Source organism: Piliocolobus tephrosceles, chromosome 16 (genome assembly GCF_002776525.5).
Source record: "Piliocolobus tephrosceles isolate RC106 chromosome 16, ASM277652v3, whole genome shotgun sequence".
In the NCBI taxonomy this organism is placed as follows: Eukaryota; Metazoa; Chordata; class Mammalia; order Primates; family Cercopithecidae; genus Piliocolobus; species Piliocolobus tephrosceles.
Genome location: NC_045449.1, coordinates 70,203,131 through 70,221,121, shown reverse-complemented (window position 1 = coordinate 70,221,121; position 17,991 = coordinate 70,203,131). Strand labels below are relative to the sequence as shown.

General features: G+C 49.2%; 2 protein-coding genes across 4 annotated transcripts in view; one reads left to right on the top strand and one right to left on the bottom strand.

Annotated features, from left to right (window-relative positions):
- Nucleotides 1–1,049, bottom strand: part of AANAT (aralkylamine N-acetyltransferase) — a 9,542-nt gene extending 8,493 nt beyond the window's left edge. Inside the window, exon 1 of the mRNA XM_023211738.1 lies at nt 917–1,049. Coding sequence (XP_023067506.1) covers nt 917–937 — 21 coding nt within the window. The 5' untranslated portion in view covers nt 938–1,049. The remainder of the gene's footprint in view (nt 1–916) is intronic.
- Nucleotides 1,050–9,475: 8,426 nt separating this feature from the next.
- Nucleotides 9,476–17,991, top strand: part of UBE2O (ubiquitin conjugating enzyme E2 O) — a 67,070-nt gene continuing 58,554 nt past the window's right edge. For all 3 annotated transcript variants that reach the window (XM_023211741.1, XM_023211740.1, XM_023211739.1), the window contains exon 1: nt 9,476–9,985. In XM_023211741.1, coding sequence (XP_023067509.1) covers nt 9,569–9,985 — 417 coding nt within the window. In that variant the 5' untranslated portion in view covers nt 9,476–9,568. The remainder of the gene's footprint in view (nt 9,986–17,991) is intronic.

Genomic DNA, 17,991 nt, shown 5'->3' with positions numbered 1-17,991 from the left:
CCTTCCTTCCTTCCTTCCTTCCTTCCTTCCTTCCTTCCTTCCTTCCTCTGTCTTTCTCTCTTTCTTTCTTTATTTTTTGATGGAGGCTCGCTCTCTCACCCAGGCTGGAGTGCAATGGCACAATCTCAGTTCACCAAACTCTGCTTCCCGGGTTCAAGTAATTCTCCTGCCTCAGTCTCCCGAGGAGCTGGGATTACAGGTGCCCACCACCACACCCGGCTAACTTTTGCATTTCTAGTAGAGATGGGGTTTCACCATGTTGACCAGGCTTTGTGCCCCTTACAGTCAGTCAGTGGATGGGGGAGGCATCTTCTTTCAGCCAAGGGCAGTGTTTGGAGAGGGAGGGGATGGGGAGGTACACCACAGCATCCACTACACACCTGCCCCGCAAGAGGCTTATGCACCCCTGGAAAACAGAGGCTGAGTTGAGAGTGTGGCATCATGCCACCCACAGAGCAGGTACCTATCAGCTAGGGGCAGAGTCTCCTGTTTTTTGGGTTTTTTTTGTTGGTGGTGGTTTTTTGTTTTTTGTTTTTTTTTTTTTTTGAGATGGAGTCTCACTGTGTCGCCCAGGCTGGAGTGCAGTGGCGTGATCTCGGTTCACTGCAACCCCTGCCTCCTGGGTTCAAGCAATTCTCCTGCCTCAGCCTCCTAACTAGGATTACAGGTGCATGCCGCCACGCCTGGCTATTTTTTGTATTTTTAGTGGAGACGGGGTTTCACCATGTTGGCCAGGCTGGTCTCAAACTCCTGACCTCAAACGATCCACCCCAACTCAGCCTCCCAAATTGCTGGGATTATAGGCGTGAGCCACCACGTCCCACCCAGAGTCTTCTGTTGAGGAGGGTGGAACTTAGGGATGAGTGGGACCCTGCCTTATTTGGGGCTCAATATCTGCCGTATTAGATAGGCTTACCTCAGGAACCTTCCAGACCATTCTGGAATGGAGGCATCAAAATTACCCAGGTGTAGTGGTGGGCGTTTGTAATCCCAGCTATTCAGAAGGCTAAGGCACGAGAATCTCTTGAACCTGGGATGCGGAGGTTGCAGTGAGCCAGGATCCCACCAGGACACTCGAGCCTGAGCAACAGAGAGAGAGACTCCGTCTCAAAAAAAAAAAAAAAAAGAAAGAAAAGAAAAAAAGATCCTGAATTAGGTGACTGAGGCTGGAGTGCAGAGCACTCCATGCTGGATGCAGAGGGTAGGGGGATTTGGAAGGATCAGATCAGCTTATAAAAGGCCACATGCCTTCTTGTGTGGACCCTGGGGAGCCACAGAAAGAAATAAAGCCAAGAGTCCAATGACCATGTTTGCATTTTCAATCACCCTGGGAACAAGGCAGCAGATAGATTAGACAGCCTGGGCTTGGTGAAGGGACTACAGCCGAGGTCTAGGCAAGAGATGGAGATGAATTGGTAACAAAAGCTAATGTTATCAGGCCTGCCATCGTGCAGTCACTGGGCAAAGCACATTATATTCAGTTGGTCAGTTACAGTCTCCACAGTCCTATGAAGTAGGTACTATTATTATTCCCACCTTACAGAAAGGCAACTGAGGCTTAGAGGGTGAAATAACTTGCCCAAGGTCACAAAGTGACCAGTAGCAGCACAAGCTTCAAACCTAGCTCCCTGTGACTCCAGAAGCTCACTCTCAGCCACTGTACCTCCCACCTCCCCCACCTCTCCATGGATCTGCCCCCCTGGTGGAGCAGTTCTGGACAGGAAGGGTGTGAAAAGGCAGTGGAGGGGCCAAGACCCAGGCTTTGATTGTGTATGGAGCTTAAGAGTGAGGGCTGACGGCCGTGCGCAGTGGCTCACGCCTATAATCCCAGCATTTGGGAGGCCTAGGCAGGTGGATCACGAGGTCAGGAGATAGAGACCATCCTGGCTAACACGGTGAAACCCCGTCTCTACTAAAAATACAAAAAATTAGCTGCATGGTGGCAGGCGCCTGTAGTCCCAGCTACTCGGGAGGTTGAGGCAGGAGAATGGCGTGAACCCGGGAGGTGGAGCTTACAGTGAGCCGAGATTGCGCCACTGCACTCCAGCCTGGGTGACAGAGCGAGACTCCATCTCAAAAAAAAAAAAAAAAAAAAAAGAGGGGCTGACCCTCAGGTGGCCAACTCAGTACCCAGGTAGGTGACACTGCCATCAATCAGGATGAGGACTCTGGGAGAAGAAACTATTTGAGGAAAAGATGATGAGTCTACTTTGTATCTATGACTGGTTACATCCAGGAAGCACCTACGAGTCTGGAGCTGTGGGAGGTGGCAGTGGATAGGCTGGTATATTGTTCTTGAAGCTGGTCCAGCAGATTCACTGTGCCTCGCCTTGTATCTTCAGGAAGGAGGGAAACAGGACGAGCCTGGTGATCCTGTGCTGTCACTATTGCTCAAACTTGTCACTGTTGCCCCAGCACAAAGTGTTTTGCCTTTGGATTGCAACCTACCCTCACAGTAGGAGTCAGAATGGCCAAGGGTCAGCTGGGCTGGGTCCTGATCCTGACTGTACTGCAGAGTGACCTTGGGCAAGTCCCACAGTTCCCCCAGGGCACCTGTGCAAAGAGCAGGTGAGGCTCCAGGAACGAGAAGGGCCCTTTTAACTCCAAAAGCCTTGAGCAGCATTCAGCTGGAGCCTCAGAGGCATTTCTTCAGCCAGCCACATGAGGGTATGGGGGGCTTCCCAAGGCAGCTCACCTCCCACCCCACCCCCCAGCTGAAGTCTCCAGTGCCTAAGGCTCCCTAGCACCCCCAAACACCTGCTCCAGAGTGGAAGGAGCTCTTTGGGCCAGGCTGAAATCGCTTGCACAACAATGGAGAGGCCAAGCAGGCTCCCACAGAGGGCAGTGTTGGGCCTGAGCACACTTTGTGGGTCCAGAGAAGTGCCCCAGTGGCTGATTAAGATAGGGAGGAGACAGGGCCTGCTTCGCTGAGATCAGTTCACTCTGCTGCTGGCTCTGCCGCCTCCTGCACGCCACCCACCCCACTTAGCAAAGGGAGAGGCCAGACCAGCTCACTTTCTGGCAGGCACATTTATAAATAAGTGAAATTCTCCCAAGAAATAGCTCTATTTCCCAGGAAAGGCTGGGTGATGGGGCCATGATTGGAGAGGGTTTATTCATTAGGGAATCAAGGTTTTTCCTCCTTCCTACACCTCAACAATGATGAAAATAAAAACTAAGCAGCAGCTTCCGTCCACGCTTACCTTGCTAGCCAGCCTGAGTGTATGGAGACTGTGGCTGAGGGCTCAGGGTCTGGGAAGGAGACAAGCCTCAAACCTTATCCAGAGCATCTTGGGTCTGAGTGAGGTCATCGAAAGACACCATTGGATGGGTAGGAATTTACTGAGTCTCATTCTCTAAAGTAGCTCAGATGCAGTTGAAACTGGGGGTACTTGAAAGGATTTGGAGCAACCAAAGAGGGCAGCTCTGTCCCAGCTTCTTCAACTTTTGGGTGTTTGTCGAACAAAGGATAGGAAACTGACAGAATGGGTGTACAGGTTCTCAGGCCTTTGACATTCACTAATATGATAATTTTCTTTTTTTTTTTTTTCAAGACGGAGTCTTGCTCTGTCGCCCAGGCTGAAGTGCAGTGGCACAATTTTAGCTCACTGAAACCTCTACCTCCTGGGTTCAAGCAATTCTCCAGCCTCAGCCTCCCGAGTTGCTGGGATTTCAGGCGCATGCCACCAAGCCTGGCTAATTTTTGTATATTTAGTAGAGATGGAGTTTTGCCATGTCGGCCAGGTCTCAAGCTCCTGACCTCAGGTGATCCACCTGCTTTGGCCTCCCAAAATGCTGGGATTACAGGCGTGAACCACTGTATGGGCCTAGCCTAATATAACACATTATTGAGCTCCATCCCTATGCCAGGCACTGTCCTAGGCACCAGAGTTACACACACAAATACAACATGGTCCACATGCTTAAGGGGTTAGTCTAGTGAGGGAGAGATCGGCATGTGAAATCAAGGACTCTTACCTACAACCTGGCAGTTTTCTGATGATCTATGTAAAGCACTTAGTAGAGTACCTGGCATGAAGTTACAGCTTAATAAGTGATAGCTATTATTAGCCATTATTACAAGAAACCCCAGAATAAACACAACACATCTTCCAGGAGTGTCAATATTACTCAATGATTCAGGAAAAAAAGGCATTAATTTTTACATTAAAACAACAAACATAGGCATACTCTGGAGTACAATGCAAAACTCACTTGATTTTTTGACATCAAAAGCAGATTTGAGACCGGGTACGGTGATTCACGCTTATAATCCCAACACTTTGGGAGGGCAAGGCGGGAGGATCATTTGAGGTCAGAAGTTTGAGACTAGCCTGGCCAACGTGGTAACACCCTGTCTCTACTAAAAAATACAAAAATTAGCTAGGCATGGTGGCGGGCGCCTGTAATCCCAGCTACTCAGGAGGCTGAGGCAAGAGAATCGCTGGAACCTAGGAGGTGGAGGTTGCAGTAAGTCAAGATCACGCCACTGCACTTCAGCATGGGCGACAGAGTGAGACTCTGCCACGAAAAAAAAAAAGCGGATTTGAGGTCTGCACTGTCCCATTCCCCCGTGGGACACATAGACACATGGACTCCCCGCTGCGATCAGGAGTTCTTCTGAGGGAGGCCTAAAGAAACAGCGTAACTAGAAAAGCCCCTGCCCTTGGCGTGGGGAGACTCCCCAGGTTACTACCTGTTACCTTAGGCACCAGATTCCTTGGGCCCTGTTTCTTCATTGGTAAAATGAGGTTAAAACCCTCCAGATCCAAGATTGTGACAACAGATGAGATAATGTTCGTGGAAGTACCTGGTACAATGCCTGGTCAATAATATGTGCTTAATAAACGCTATGTTGGCCGGGTGCAGTGGTTCACGCCTGTAATCCCAGCACTTTGGGAGGCCGAGGAGGGTGGATCACAAGGTCAGGAGATCAAGACCATCCTGGCTAACATGGTGAAACCCGGTCTCTACTAAAAATACAAAAAAATTAGCCGGGCGTGGTGGTGGGTGCCTGTAGTCCCAGATACTGGAGAGGCTGAGGCAGGAGAATGGCATGAACCTGGGAGGCGGGGCTTGCAGTGAGCTGAGATCAGGCCACTGCACTCCAGCTGGGCGACAGAGCAAGACTCTGTCTCAAAATAAATAAATAAATAAAAATAGGCCGGGCGCGGTGGCTCAAGCCTGTAATCCCAGCACTTTGGGAGGCCGAGACGGGTGGATCACAAGGTCAGGAGATCGAGACCATCCTGGCTAACACGGTGAAACCCCGTCTCTACTAAAAAATACAAAAAACTAGCCACGCAAGGTGTTGGGCGCCTGTAGTCCCAGCTACTCAGGAGGCTGAGGCAGGAGACTGAAACCCGGGGGGGCGGAGCTTGCAGTGAGCTGCCATCCGGCCACTGCACTCCAGCCTGGGCAACTCCATCTCAAAAAATAAAATAAAATAAAATAAATAAATAAAATAAATGCTATGTTATCAGGTGGCAAGAAAACAGTGCTGAAAGGGTCATGGGAGGCAGAACAGAAGCTACTATGTTACTGCTGTTTAATCCCCAAGTCTCTACAGGAGAGGGAGTAGGGATCTGTGTCCTTACAGCAATGATTCCAGGTGGCCATTTGGCATTGTGGTCTGGGATGGGAAGGTCATGATTTGAGAACCCAGTCTTGCCCCAAAATCATATCCTAACTCCCCTTCAGCTCATTCAGCTCCTGTTTGTTCTGTATCGTAGTACATAAATTTTCTAAGATTTGGGGTCCATTGACAACCACCCTGATCCCAATATTAAATCAATACTCTATTAGTACTTGGCCTAGGACATCTTAAGTACTTAGGCTGCCATCTGTTTTTGTGCATGTTCTTTTTTTTTTTTTTTTTTTTTTTTTTTCTGAGACGGATTTTTGTTCTTGTTGCCCAGGCTGGAGTTCAATGGCTCAATCTCAACTCACCACAACCTCCGCCTCCCAGGTTCAAGTGATTCTCCTGCCTCAGCCTCCTGAGTAGCTGGGATTACAGGCATGGGCCACCATGCCTGGCTAATTTTGTATTTTTAGTAGAGATGGGGTTTCTCCACATTGGTTAGGCTGGTCTGGAACTCCCAACCTCAGGTGATCCGCCCGCCTCGGCCTTCCAAAGTGCTGGGATTACAGGCGTGAGCCACTGTGCCTGACCTTGTTCATGTTCTTTTAACTTTTCTCTCTTTTTTTTTTTTTTTTTTTTTGAGAAAGAGTCTCCCTCTGTCACCCAGGCTGGAGTGCAGTGGTGTGTTCTTGGCTCACTGTAACCTCCTGCTCCCGGGTTAGAGCGATTCTCCTGCCTCAGCCTCCCGAGTAGCTGGGACTACAGGCATGAGCCACCATGCCTGGTTAATTTTGTGTTTTTAGTGGAGACGGGGTTTCACCATGTTGGCCAGGGTGCTCTTGAACTCCTGACCTCAAATGATCCATCTGCCTCGGCCTCCCAAAGTGCTGGAATTATAGGTGTGAGCCACCACACCCAGCCAACTTTTCTATGAATGTAGTTCTGTATCTTCAGGATCCTGTAAACAACCCAAAGAACTGGGATTCTGCCTTCTTTGAAGAACCTAAATACTGTAATATCAATCCAACTTAATAGTCTTTCATTGATGATCGTGTAGAAAAATGTGGAAAAAGTGATGTTGACTGAGAAGGGTTAGGGCCAGATCTTGTTTTCCTTAACGATCTATTATAAATCTGTCCTCTGAGAATGTATCTAAACCCTTTGAAACTTAGGTGACACGTTAAATTAGAGTTACTTTTTTTCTTTTGAGATGGAGCCTCACTCTGTGGCGCAGGCTGGAGTGCAGCGGCGTGATGTAGGCTCACTGCAACCTCCAACCCCCAGGTTCAAGTGATTCTCGTGTCTCAGCCTCTCAAGTAGCTGGAATTACGGGCGCCTGCCACCATACCCAGCTAATTTTTGTATTTTTAGTAGACATGGGGTTTTGCCATGTTGGCCAGGCGTTTGGACTCCTGACCTCAACTAATCCATCCGCCTCAGCCTCCCAAAATGTTGAGATTTCAGGCGTGAGCCACTGCGCCCAGCCTAGAGTTACCTTTTTTTTTTTGAGATGGAATCTCACTCTGTTGCCCAGGCTGGAGTGCAGTGCAGTGGTGCGATCAAGGCTCACTGCAACCTCTGCTCCCCGGGTTCAAGCGATTCTCCTGCCTCAGCCTTCCCAGTAGCTGGGATTACAAGCGCCTGCCACTGCGCCTGGCTAATTTTTGTATTTTTAGTAGAGACAGGGTTTCACCATCTTGGCCAGGCTGGTCTTGAACTCCTGACCTCGTGATCCACCTGCCTCGGCCTCCCAAAGTGCTGGGATTACAGGCGTGAGCCACCGTGTCCAGTCTTTTTTTTTTTTTTTTTTGAGACAGAGTCCTGCTCTGTCGCCCAGGCTGGAGTTTAGTGGCATGATCTCGGCTCACTGCAACCTCCACCTCCTGGGTTCAAGTGATTCTCTTGCCTTAGCCTCCTGAGTAGCTGCGATTACAGGCACACGCCACCACACCCAGCTAATTTTTTTTTTTTTTTTTTTGAGACGGGTTCCCGCTCTGTTACCCAGGCTGGAGTGCAGTGGCATGATCTCAGCTTACTGAAATTTCTGCCTTCCAGATTCAAGCAATTCTCCTGCCTCAGCCTCCCAAGTAGCTGGGACTACAGGCACACGCCACCATGCCCAGCTAATTTTTGTACTTTTAGTAGAGAAGGGGTTTCACCATGTTGGCCAGGCCAGTCTCGAACTGCTGACCTTAGGTGATCCATCCACTTCTGCCTCCCAAAGTGCTGGGATTACAGGCATGAGCCACCTGCGCCTGGCCCTAGAGTTACTTTTTATATTTTTTTTATTTATTTATTTTGAGACAGAGTCTCACTCTGTTGCCCAGGGTGGAGTGCAGTGGCTTGATCTGGGCTCACTGCAACCTCAGCCTCCCAGATTCAAGCTATTCGCCTGCCTCAGCCTCCTGAGTAGCTGGGACTACAGGCACACGCCACCACGCCCAGCTATTTTTAAATTAAATTAAGTTAAATTAAATTAAATTAAATTAAATTAAATTAATTTTTTGTTTGTTTTTTTGGTTTTTTTTTTTTGAGACGGCGGCTGGAGTGCAGTGGCCTGGTCTCAGCTCACTGCAAGCTCCGCCTCCTGGGTTTATGCCATTCTCCTGCCTCAGCCTCCCAAGCAGCTGGGACTACAGGCACCCGCCACGTCGCCCGGCTAGTTTTTTGTATTTTTTAGTAGAGACGGGGTTTCACCATGTTAGCCAGGATGGTCTCGATCTCCTGACCTCGTGATCCGCCCGTCTCGGCCTCCCAAAGTGCTGGGATTACAGGCTTGAGCCACCGCGCCCGGCCTTTTTTTTTGTATTTTTAATAGAGACTCAGTTTCTCCATGTTGGCCAGGATGGTCTGATCTCTTGACCTCGTGATCCGTCCACCTCGGCCTCCCAAAGTGCTGGGATTACAGGAGTGAGCTGCCGCACCCGGACTACTTTTTATATTTTAAAATGACAATTTGGAGCAGACCATAACAGTTCTGCCAGTCTGGAATTTAATCCAGGCAGGGGGGTTGGAAATAGTACAATGGTTAAGCTTATTGAAGGAGCTAAATGCCAGGCACTGTTCTACTTCATTTAATCCTCCCAATTGCCCAGTGAGATGAGTACTGCTATTATCATCCCTATTTCACAGATGAGAAAATTAAGGTGAAACTAAGTTAATCAATGTGCCTATTTTTACAGATTAGTAAGTGGCAATGCCCAAAATTGGAATCCATGGCCCCCACTCTTAGCTACCTCACTATACTACCTCTTGCCATTCATTCTTGGCTTCACGGAGCTTTGAACTCATCTAAATGGATTTATACCCAAACCATTGGGGCCACTGATCCTTTTGTTCCCTTTCTCTGGGCCTCCTTCACCAGTTCCTGGGTCAATTCCTGAGAGGTCATGACGTTCCAAACTGCTTGGAATTCCCGAATACAGTGCATTATACATATGCTTTATACACATCTATTATAGCCTTACAAGTTGGGGTTGTTTTTTATCTATTTAATAATAATGTTTTTTATCTATTTGTCTCCCCAACTAGGCTGGAAACACCTCGAGGACAGGGACAGTATATTTCTCTTTCTGCAACCCTCGCAGTGCCTGGGGGCTAGGCTAGGACGCCAAGGGAGCTCATCAAAAGTTGTTGACAGTCTCTCCACCATCCTGTGCCTCACCCCGACCACTCCCCTCTGCCTCGGTGGCCACTCCACTTCCTCCTCCCGGCCCGCCCCTTCTCTTTCCCTTTAGTTTAATCCTGTCTGACCTCGACCCCGCTTAGTGGATTCCATCCTGCCCCCGCCCCCCGCGGCATCTTCAGCGTCCCCTAGCGACGAGGCGGTGGCTCCTAGCAACTGCATCCCGGCTCCCTGACGACGGCGCCACGCAGGGACACGTCACCGCGCCATGGCCCCGCCCCCGGCGCCCGCTGGTCCCGCCTCCCCGCGTCTCGTTCGCCGCCGCTGCCGCCGCCGCCGCCCGAGACTCGCGCAGAGCAGTTATGGCGGATCCCGCAGCCCCCACGCCCGCAGCTCCTGCTCCCGCCCAGGCCCCGGCTCCAGCCCCGGAGGCGAACCCGGCCCCAGCCGCAGCCCCCGTCCCGGCGCCGGCGCCCGCCTCGGACTCGGCCTCTGGGCCGTCCTCGGACTCTGGCCCCGAAGCCGGCTCGCAGCGCCTGCTGTTTTCTCACGACCTGGTGTCGGGCCGTTACCGGGGCTCCGTGCACTTCGGGCTGGTGCGCCTCATCCACGGCGAGGACTCGGACTCGGAGGGCGAGGAGGAGGGCCGCGGCAGCTCGGGGTGCTCCGAGGCCGGGGGCGCGGGCCACGAGGAGGGCCGGGCCAGCCCGCTGCGCCGCGGCTACGTGCGCGTCCAGTGGTACCCGGAGGGCGTCAAGCAGCATGTGAAGGAGACCAAGGTGCGGCGGGCGGGGGCTGGGCGGCGCGGGAGGCAGGGGGTCGGCGGCCGGGCCGAGGCCAGGGAGGGACGGCATGCGGGGCCCTGCCCGGAGCGGTGCCACTGCAGTGGCCGAGGCAGGAGGACAGCCCCAGTGGAGGGTACACTCCATGCAAAGTCATTGCAGCAGCTCTGGGCGCACACGCCAGACGGGCACTGCTGGCCCGGGACCGGGCGGGCCCTGGGCTTCCCGACTTGAGGGGACTTCTAAGCCATGCTATGCTGTGGTGTCGACCTCGAAATTTGGAGACGTGGACCGACTCCCGTGGGGACTTCTCAGGCCCTGGGGCGCGTTCGGCATTACACCAGTGTGGCGTTTTGCTGACCCCCGAGGAGCTCGGTGCTGCATTGTGCATCCAGAAATGAAGGCCGTGCCGGGTCCGTGCAGGGAGGGGTTGTGGGCATTCCAAAACAAAGATAGAGGTGAAAATCCCAGCCGAACCCAAGAAGTTCACTAGCTTACAGGCTGCATTATGGTCAAGCCACCCAGCCTCTTTTTGTTTTACCCTGCTGCCTCATTTTAATTGCTACAGGGAACTTTGTGAGTAAAAACATTAGCAATCAGAGCCGCGATATGAATAGTACTGGGGGTTGGGGGAATTCTGACAGCTGCTACCCGGATTGAGACTTCTTGAAAAAAATATTCCAGAACCCTAGGTAGAGGGGAGTCGCCAATTTGGAAACCTGAAGGGTTTTTCTTGACCTGAGGCTGTTAAGCAGACATCTGACTCCCATATGGTTTTTGGGGTGATGCTAGTGAATATAGCAATTTTACAAAACAAAGAGGCTTGTCGGCATAAACCCGAAACCTTGAACCCGAGTTGGTTTGGTGGCTTGTTTTCCGGAATGTGAATTCCTATCAGTAATTGACACACACACACACCCCTGTATCTCATACCCCTTCTTCCTCTCCTACTTCCCCTCCCCTTCAAGAAAACATTTCTAAGCAGGAATCAGGCCTACACTGTTTTAGGTCCTTGGGAGGTTGAGAGGTCTGATTTCAGGGGAGGGCACTTTGGAAGTTGATCTGGGTTTCTCACACAGTGGGAGACAAAGACCACAGAGGAATGGGGCTTCATGCCAAACTACAAAGGGGGGTCTGTGACAACGGCTTGAGAAGGAAGAAGGCCCCACTCCAGAGAAGAGCCCGTGATCCATTTCCTAGCGGTAGAAGTGACTACTGATACCAGCAGTCTTTTTGTTGGGGATGCACATACATCCACAGACACAAATCCACACACAGGACCCTGCTTTCCCGCAGAGAAATGTGAATCAGGCAACAGCTCTGAGATTTGGAAGGAAAATTATCAGTACATTTACAAGAGTATTTGGAAAATATTACTTGTGCAGCAGAATGCTGATTGAAAATTACCCAGTATTGTGTCAGGAAAAGAGGGTTATTGCTGTGTGCTGTGTGACACCAGAGGAGTACTGGTGTCTTTCTGTGAGTTTTTAAGAATGTTTTTCACCACCCGTCTACTCGAGAGGTTTGTAACTTTTGGAACGCAACTCATTTGACTGCAGCATCCTCTGTGTTGTGGCCTCCTGCCCTGGGACTCAGGGGGAGGCAGGCCCAGCTCACTACTGGGAGCCGCCATGTTCATCAGTTGTTGTTCCTCTCTGTCTTGACTCTGGTGGTTAACTTTGTTTACAGTTATGTTCTGTCTGCCTCCTGCACCATGTGTAATTACACAGAGTTTGACTTGAACTACCTATTTTGGAGTAAAATCGAAAACAAAGGCTGGGCGCGGTGGCTCATGCCTGTAATCCCAGCACTTCGGGAGGCCGAGGTGGGCGGATCACCTGAGGTCAGGAGTTCAAGACCAGCCTGACCAACATGGAGAAACCCCGTCTCTACTAAAAATACAAAATTAGCCATGCTTGATGGCACAGGCCTGTAACCCCAGCTACTCGGGAGGCTGAGGCAGGAGAATTGCTTGAAACCGGGAGGTGGAGGTTGCGGTGAGCTGAGATGGTGCCATTGCACTCCAACCTGGGCAACAACAGTGAAACGCTTTCTCGAAAGAAAAGAAAAAAATAACTCTGAGGCACCACTTTGGATAGATTTTACAGCTGGCCTCCTGTGACTTGCTTTGAATTTGTTGAAATCTGTTTTGTGGCTCGGTGGTGGTGTTTTGTCATTGTAGCTTCTGGGCTTAGCAATAGCCAGAGGACATAGGAATTCCGAGGAAGTGGTGGAATGGAATGCTCATTTATGGGGGGCAAGATCCAGTTCTTTTAGGATTTAGAATAGGTTTGTTTTGAAGGGTGGAGTTTATACCTGATAGGTAGCTCTGTTACCATGAGCTATAGACACAGGTGACTGATTAGCTGAATGTTTACTGGTCTGTTGCTGACCACCACGCAGGGTGGTAGGGTGGGTCCTGGGGCCTTGCAGTACTGTGGCTTAGGATGATTTTTCTTCTCACCTCCTGCTCCTTATAAATTTCGTCAAGGTGATAGTTTGCCATAGAGGAAAGATCGTTAGACCGAGATTGACTCATCTAGGTTTGAGATTTCAGAACCCAATTATTAGTAGAATAATGGAGTGGCAGTTTTTTTTTTTTAATTTACTGGTTGGTTTATTATTTTTGAGATGGGGTCTCACTATGTTGCTCAGGTGGCCTGGAATTCCTGGTCTCACACAGTCCTCCTGCCTCAGCCTCCCAGGTAGCTGGGACTACATTAGTGATGGTTTTGATAAACTATTTATTTATTTATTTATTTATTTTGAGACGGAGTTTCGCTCTTGTTGCCCAGGCTAGAGTGCAATGGCGCCAGCTCGGCTCACTGCTCCCTCTGCCTCCTGAGTTCAAGCAATTCTCCTACCTCAGCCTCCTGAGTAGCTAGGATTACAGGCATGCACCACCACGCCTGGCTAATTTTTTGTATTTTTAGTAGAGATGAAGTTTCTCCATGGTGGCCAGGCTGGTCTCGAACTCCTGACCTCAGTTGATCCGCCCGCCTCGGCCTCCCAAAGTGCTGAGATTACAGGCGTGAGCCACCGCGCCCGGCCGAAATTTATTTTTTTTATAAGCTGCTACCTATTGACATTTTTTTTGTGTGAGTTTCTTTTTTAAACAGAGTCTCTCTCTGTCACCCAGGCTGGAGTGCAGAGGCATGATCTCGGCTCATTACAACCTCAGCTTCCTGGATTCAAGTGATTCTTGTGCCTCAGCCTCCTGCATAACTGGGATTACAGGCATGCGCCATCATACCCAGCTAATTTTTGTATTTTTAGGAGAGACGGCAGTTTGCCATTTTGGCCAGGCTAGTTCTGAACTTCTGGCCTCCAGTGATCCACCCGCCTTGGCCTCGCGAAGTGCTTGAATTACACGCCTAAGTCACCGTGCCTCGCCCCTATTGAAATTTTTTAATAGTATCTAATATGGAGTGTTTCATCGGGTGTGGTGTATTTTTGTAGTTTTCTCTGTAAATTGGAGGGCAATGAGTAAAGGTTTAATCTTAGTCTCAAATTTTTAGTGAACAAATTTACAAAGAGATGAAGAGACTGGGCAACAAGTCATGTCCTTTCCCTGCCGCCTTCATGAAAATAGCAACAGAAACAAAGTAAATTCTTCCAGAAGCTATGGAATTTATGGTCGTTTCTGAGGCTTCCAGCCACCAAAATTAAGCTTCTTAAGGACTCAAAAGGAGCAAGTGGCCAGTGCCTCTTATATGCTCCTTCCTTTCTCCAGTGTTCTGACCTCTTCAGCGAGGTAGCCCATTTCTCCACTGTCCATCTGGCCACGGATCTCCTTAGAGGAGGCTTGCCCCTTCCCCATCACCAGTCATCTTTTGAATAAAATTTTGTAATAAAGCCAAATGCCAGCAGCCACTTAAACCTTCATGAGCACTGGCTAGACATGGGGGGTCCTTCTGGTCTCCACCTGTCATGGTTGGGCAGAACGGCCCCCTGCGAGGAAGGGAGCAGGACTGCTGTCGGTCAGTTCAAGCTCAGTCTTCATTTTGGAGGCGAAGCGTTTATGCTTTAGCTTTCTTGTGCTTCTTCATGTCTTTTGCATTGCCTTTTAAGTTGCCATGACATTCAGGGTTTCACCAGGTTTGAGATATAGTGCCTCTAAATTAGGGCTGTCTGTGATCACCCTGCTTTTATGAGGCTGTGTGTGTGAAACATCCCTGATGACAGGTCCCTCGGGAATTGGCTTTGCAGTTTATTTTTGGCTCCTACGCTGGCCAGCATTTCCATGGGGAAGCTATTTAGGTGTAGCATCATGGCACGTGAAGTTTGTCTCACTTGTCCGGGTGCCGGGCCCATTAAAAGCAATTGTTCTTAGTGATGTAATATAAAGAAGTTATATAAGGTTAACCAAGATGCAGGACTAAGTGAATCTAAATTGCATTTTATTCAGATAGGATCACAGCACTTGTAGACTCTCAACAGCTGTTCTGTGATTTTATTCTTTGTCCCTTGATTTTCCCCTTTCTAGCCCTCAGGCCTCAATGCCCTGATGGTGCTTCTGTCTGGCTGCTGCCTGACTCAAGGGCACTTTCCCCAGATGAGGGGTGTGTGTTTTGTACTGTGATTGGAAGCCAAAACCCTTGGGTGCTCTTCCTGGTTGTCACCTACTCTGAACGACCTTGACCAAGTCCCTGCCTCATTTTCTCCCTCTGCAATGAAATAAGAGGTCTGTCTTCCTAACCCGGGATATGAGCCTGCACAGGTGGAATAACCAGAAGTGTAGCTAGGTCGAGCCTAGGATGGCCACTTGGTTATTAGCAGGCAGCATTCTGATGTCTGTCAGAGAGAGCCAGCCCTGCGCCTTCAGGAGATCACTTCCATGAGACAGAGGGTGATGCTGCACCAAAGAGGCATCTTGGGAAGCAAAAGGTGCACGAGGCGGTTTGTGGGGAAGGGGGTTGTTTCAGGGGCGCAGGAATTCCTAATGGCTCATGTTGCTAGTGACCAGGTGGATTATAGGTTTGACTTTATTAAACCTCTTCTAGAAATACTCATGAATTTCCTACCTCTGTTACTTTATAAGAAATTCAGTAATGCACATTTAGAGTAACCCCAGCCATCCTCCAGGAGGGGGATAGAATGAGCGAGTATGTATGTATGTATATATGTTTCCAGAGTCTGAAAAGTCTCTTGAAATTCCCAAGACTGATAATGAGATTATGAATTACAAGGATGATAGGGTATTGCTTTTGTATTTTAAGGTAATAAGAGCAGTCATGATACAGGATACTGTTACTATGTGCCAGGCACTGTTAGTGCTTCAGATGTTTTACTTAACTCTCACAACAACCCTGTGGTGCTATTATTAGCCCCATATGCCAGAGCAGGAAGCTGAGGAAAGAGAGGTTAAGTAAATTGCCCAGTGTCTAAGTGGAGGAATCTGAATACAAATTGAACTAAATGTACTTTATTCTCACCTGAGAATACTTAAATTCAGGACTCATAGATCATTACTATACGTGACCGAGTGCCCTGATCCAACATGAATCACAGGCCCTGTGGTTAGCATTAATCATCCCCTTTTTATACAGTTGAAAGTCTTAGTGTAATAGGAGGTACAAGTGAGGAGGGAGGAAGGCACAGGATGTTGGGATGGGTAGAAGTTGTGCCAGTGGGCAGGCAGGAGGGAGGGAGATGATGGGTAGGGAGCAGAACGGGAGGAACACTGCATTCGCGCTGGCAGTGTGCTTCTGCTCTTCCACACTTTTCATTCCCTGACCCCTCAGTCATTCTTAGAATAACTGTCAAAAACACATTGCATTTCTAGAGAACCTTTGAATGACCCTCAATGTTGAATGAAGCAACCTCTGTAGTCTGATTCATTCCAACACTGAAGTACAGTTCAGTTTTATTCCCCAACTCCACCTTTTAGAGCAAAACAAGTGTGCAGACACTCCATGTAACTGGCATTTCCGTGTTGTCTCAGAAGTGGTCAGCAGTAGGAGCTCCAACTTGACCTCTGTCCCCTCTGCTGCTGTCATCCTCCGGCTGGGAATGCTGAGTCATGAGACAGGTTCAGGAAGGATTCCTTGGAGAGACTGAGTTTCGCCTCAATTTCAGTTTCTGTTCCCTTCAGTTTCCGTGTGTTTTCACTTTAGGACATTAGAGGCCTTTTGCACCTTCCCCATCTCTACTTCACTTTTATGCCTGTTTCTCTCTGTTTTTTTTTTTGTTTGTTTGTTTGTTTGTTTTTTCATTTTTCTGTTATACTAAGAGGAACTTTTTCTCTTTTTACTATTTAACCCACCATTGGGCCTCATGGAATCCAATGGAACCTGTTTGGGGCCAGCACTTTTTACAAGGGTGTGATTGTCGTGTGTAACATGAATTGCCAGCACAACAGTCCTGGGCATGTGATCAGTATCAGCTGCCCCTGGTGGTCGGTCCCCTCAGAGTTGGAGTCAGGGTGGTTTTCTGTGACATGTGGGTTTTCACCCAGGAGGCTGTGATCTGTGCTCCTATTCTGATGGAAGCTTTTGGAGTTTCCTTGCCCAAGGCTTAGCCTGCTTCTGTATGGCGATGGGGAGTTGCTGATTTAAAATGATAATCAAAAGGGGGAAAGGTACAATCAGGAATGTCTGTAATGTGCTTTCCAATTTATAAGAGGCTATCATTGGCCAGGCGCGGTGGCTCAAGCCTGTAATCCCAGCACTTTGGGAGGCCGAGACGGGCGGATCACGAGGTCAGGAGTTCGAGACCATCCTGGCTAACACGGTGAAACCCCGTCTCTACTAGAAAATACAAAAAGCTAGCCGGGTGAGGTGGCTGGCACCTGTAGTCCTAGCTACTTGGGAGGCTGAGGCAGGAGAATGGCGTAAACCCGGGAGGCGGAGCTTGCAGTGAGCTGAGATCCGGCCACTACACTCCAGCCTGGGCGACAGAGTGAGACTCCGTCTCAAAAAAAAAAAAAAAAAAAAGAGGCTATCATTTACCTCACTTAATAGGATCTCAAGGGTTTTTTTGTTTGTTTGTTTTTTTGATACGGAGTCTTGCTCTGTCGCCCAGGCTGGAGTGCAGTGGCACGATCTCAGCTCACTGGAAGCTCTGCCTCCCAGGTCCATGCCATTCTGCCTCAGCCTTCCGAGTAGCTGGGACTAAAGGTGGCCGCCACCACGCCCGGCTAATTTTTTTTTTTGTATTTTTAGTAGAGATGGGGTTTCACCATGTTAGCCAGGATGGTCTCGATCTCCTGACCTTGTGATCCGCCCGCCTCGGCCTCCCAGAGTGCTGGGATTACAGGCATGAGCCACCGTGCCGGATCTCAGTATTTTTAACTGTAGCTCCTTCCTGAGGCTCCACTTGCCCCGTGAATGGGTGCCAGTCCAGGAGAAGGTCATGGTTTAAATGCTGCCCATCCACATTTGCAGCTCTTACTGAGCAGGAGTGCCCATTCAGAATTGCTTCAGTTTCTGACATTCCAGCCAGCCTCAGGGGGACAATGTCAGGAGCCTCTTGACGTGTGTGGTTACAGCCAGGGAAGAGCTTATTGGAATTTGTTGTAGTTGAGAATAAAATTGAATTTGTGTTACTGGATAACCCTCTGGATTTATCTACTTCAAGTTATTTGCTCTTGTTTCATTTGTTAGCTATACTCTGTGGTTGAGGATTTAATGTCCTTCAACCCAGGCTGACTGTATTGAATGGACCCTTGGTCAGCTTTGTCCAGGTCACCCCTAGACACAGGTAGGCTGTGTTCTCCTGAAGCAGTATTGTGAAAAGCAGATTTTTATGGTTTAAACATTGCAGTCGATTGACGTACCACTCAGAAGTATTCAGTGGGCAATAAGGATTGGAATGAATGTCTTTTTTGGGTTTAATCTGGTTCTTTGGTTGGGGGATTTTGAGTTAGCTTGCATTTTTAGAGAGGCCACAGCAACATTTAATATTCTGCAGCTAAGTCAAAGGAGTAAGACATTCTTCAGGTCACTTTTGGTTTAAATTGATAGCATAACTATACCTGGGAAACAGTCTATGATGATTTAAAG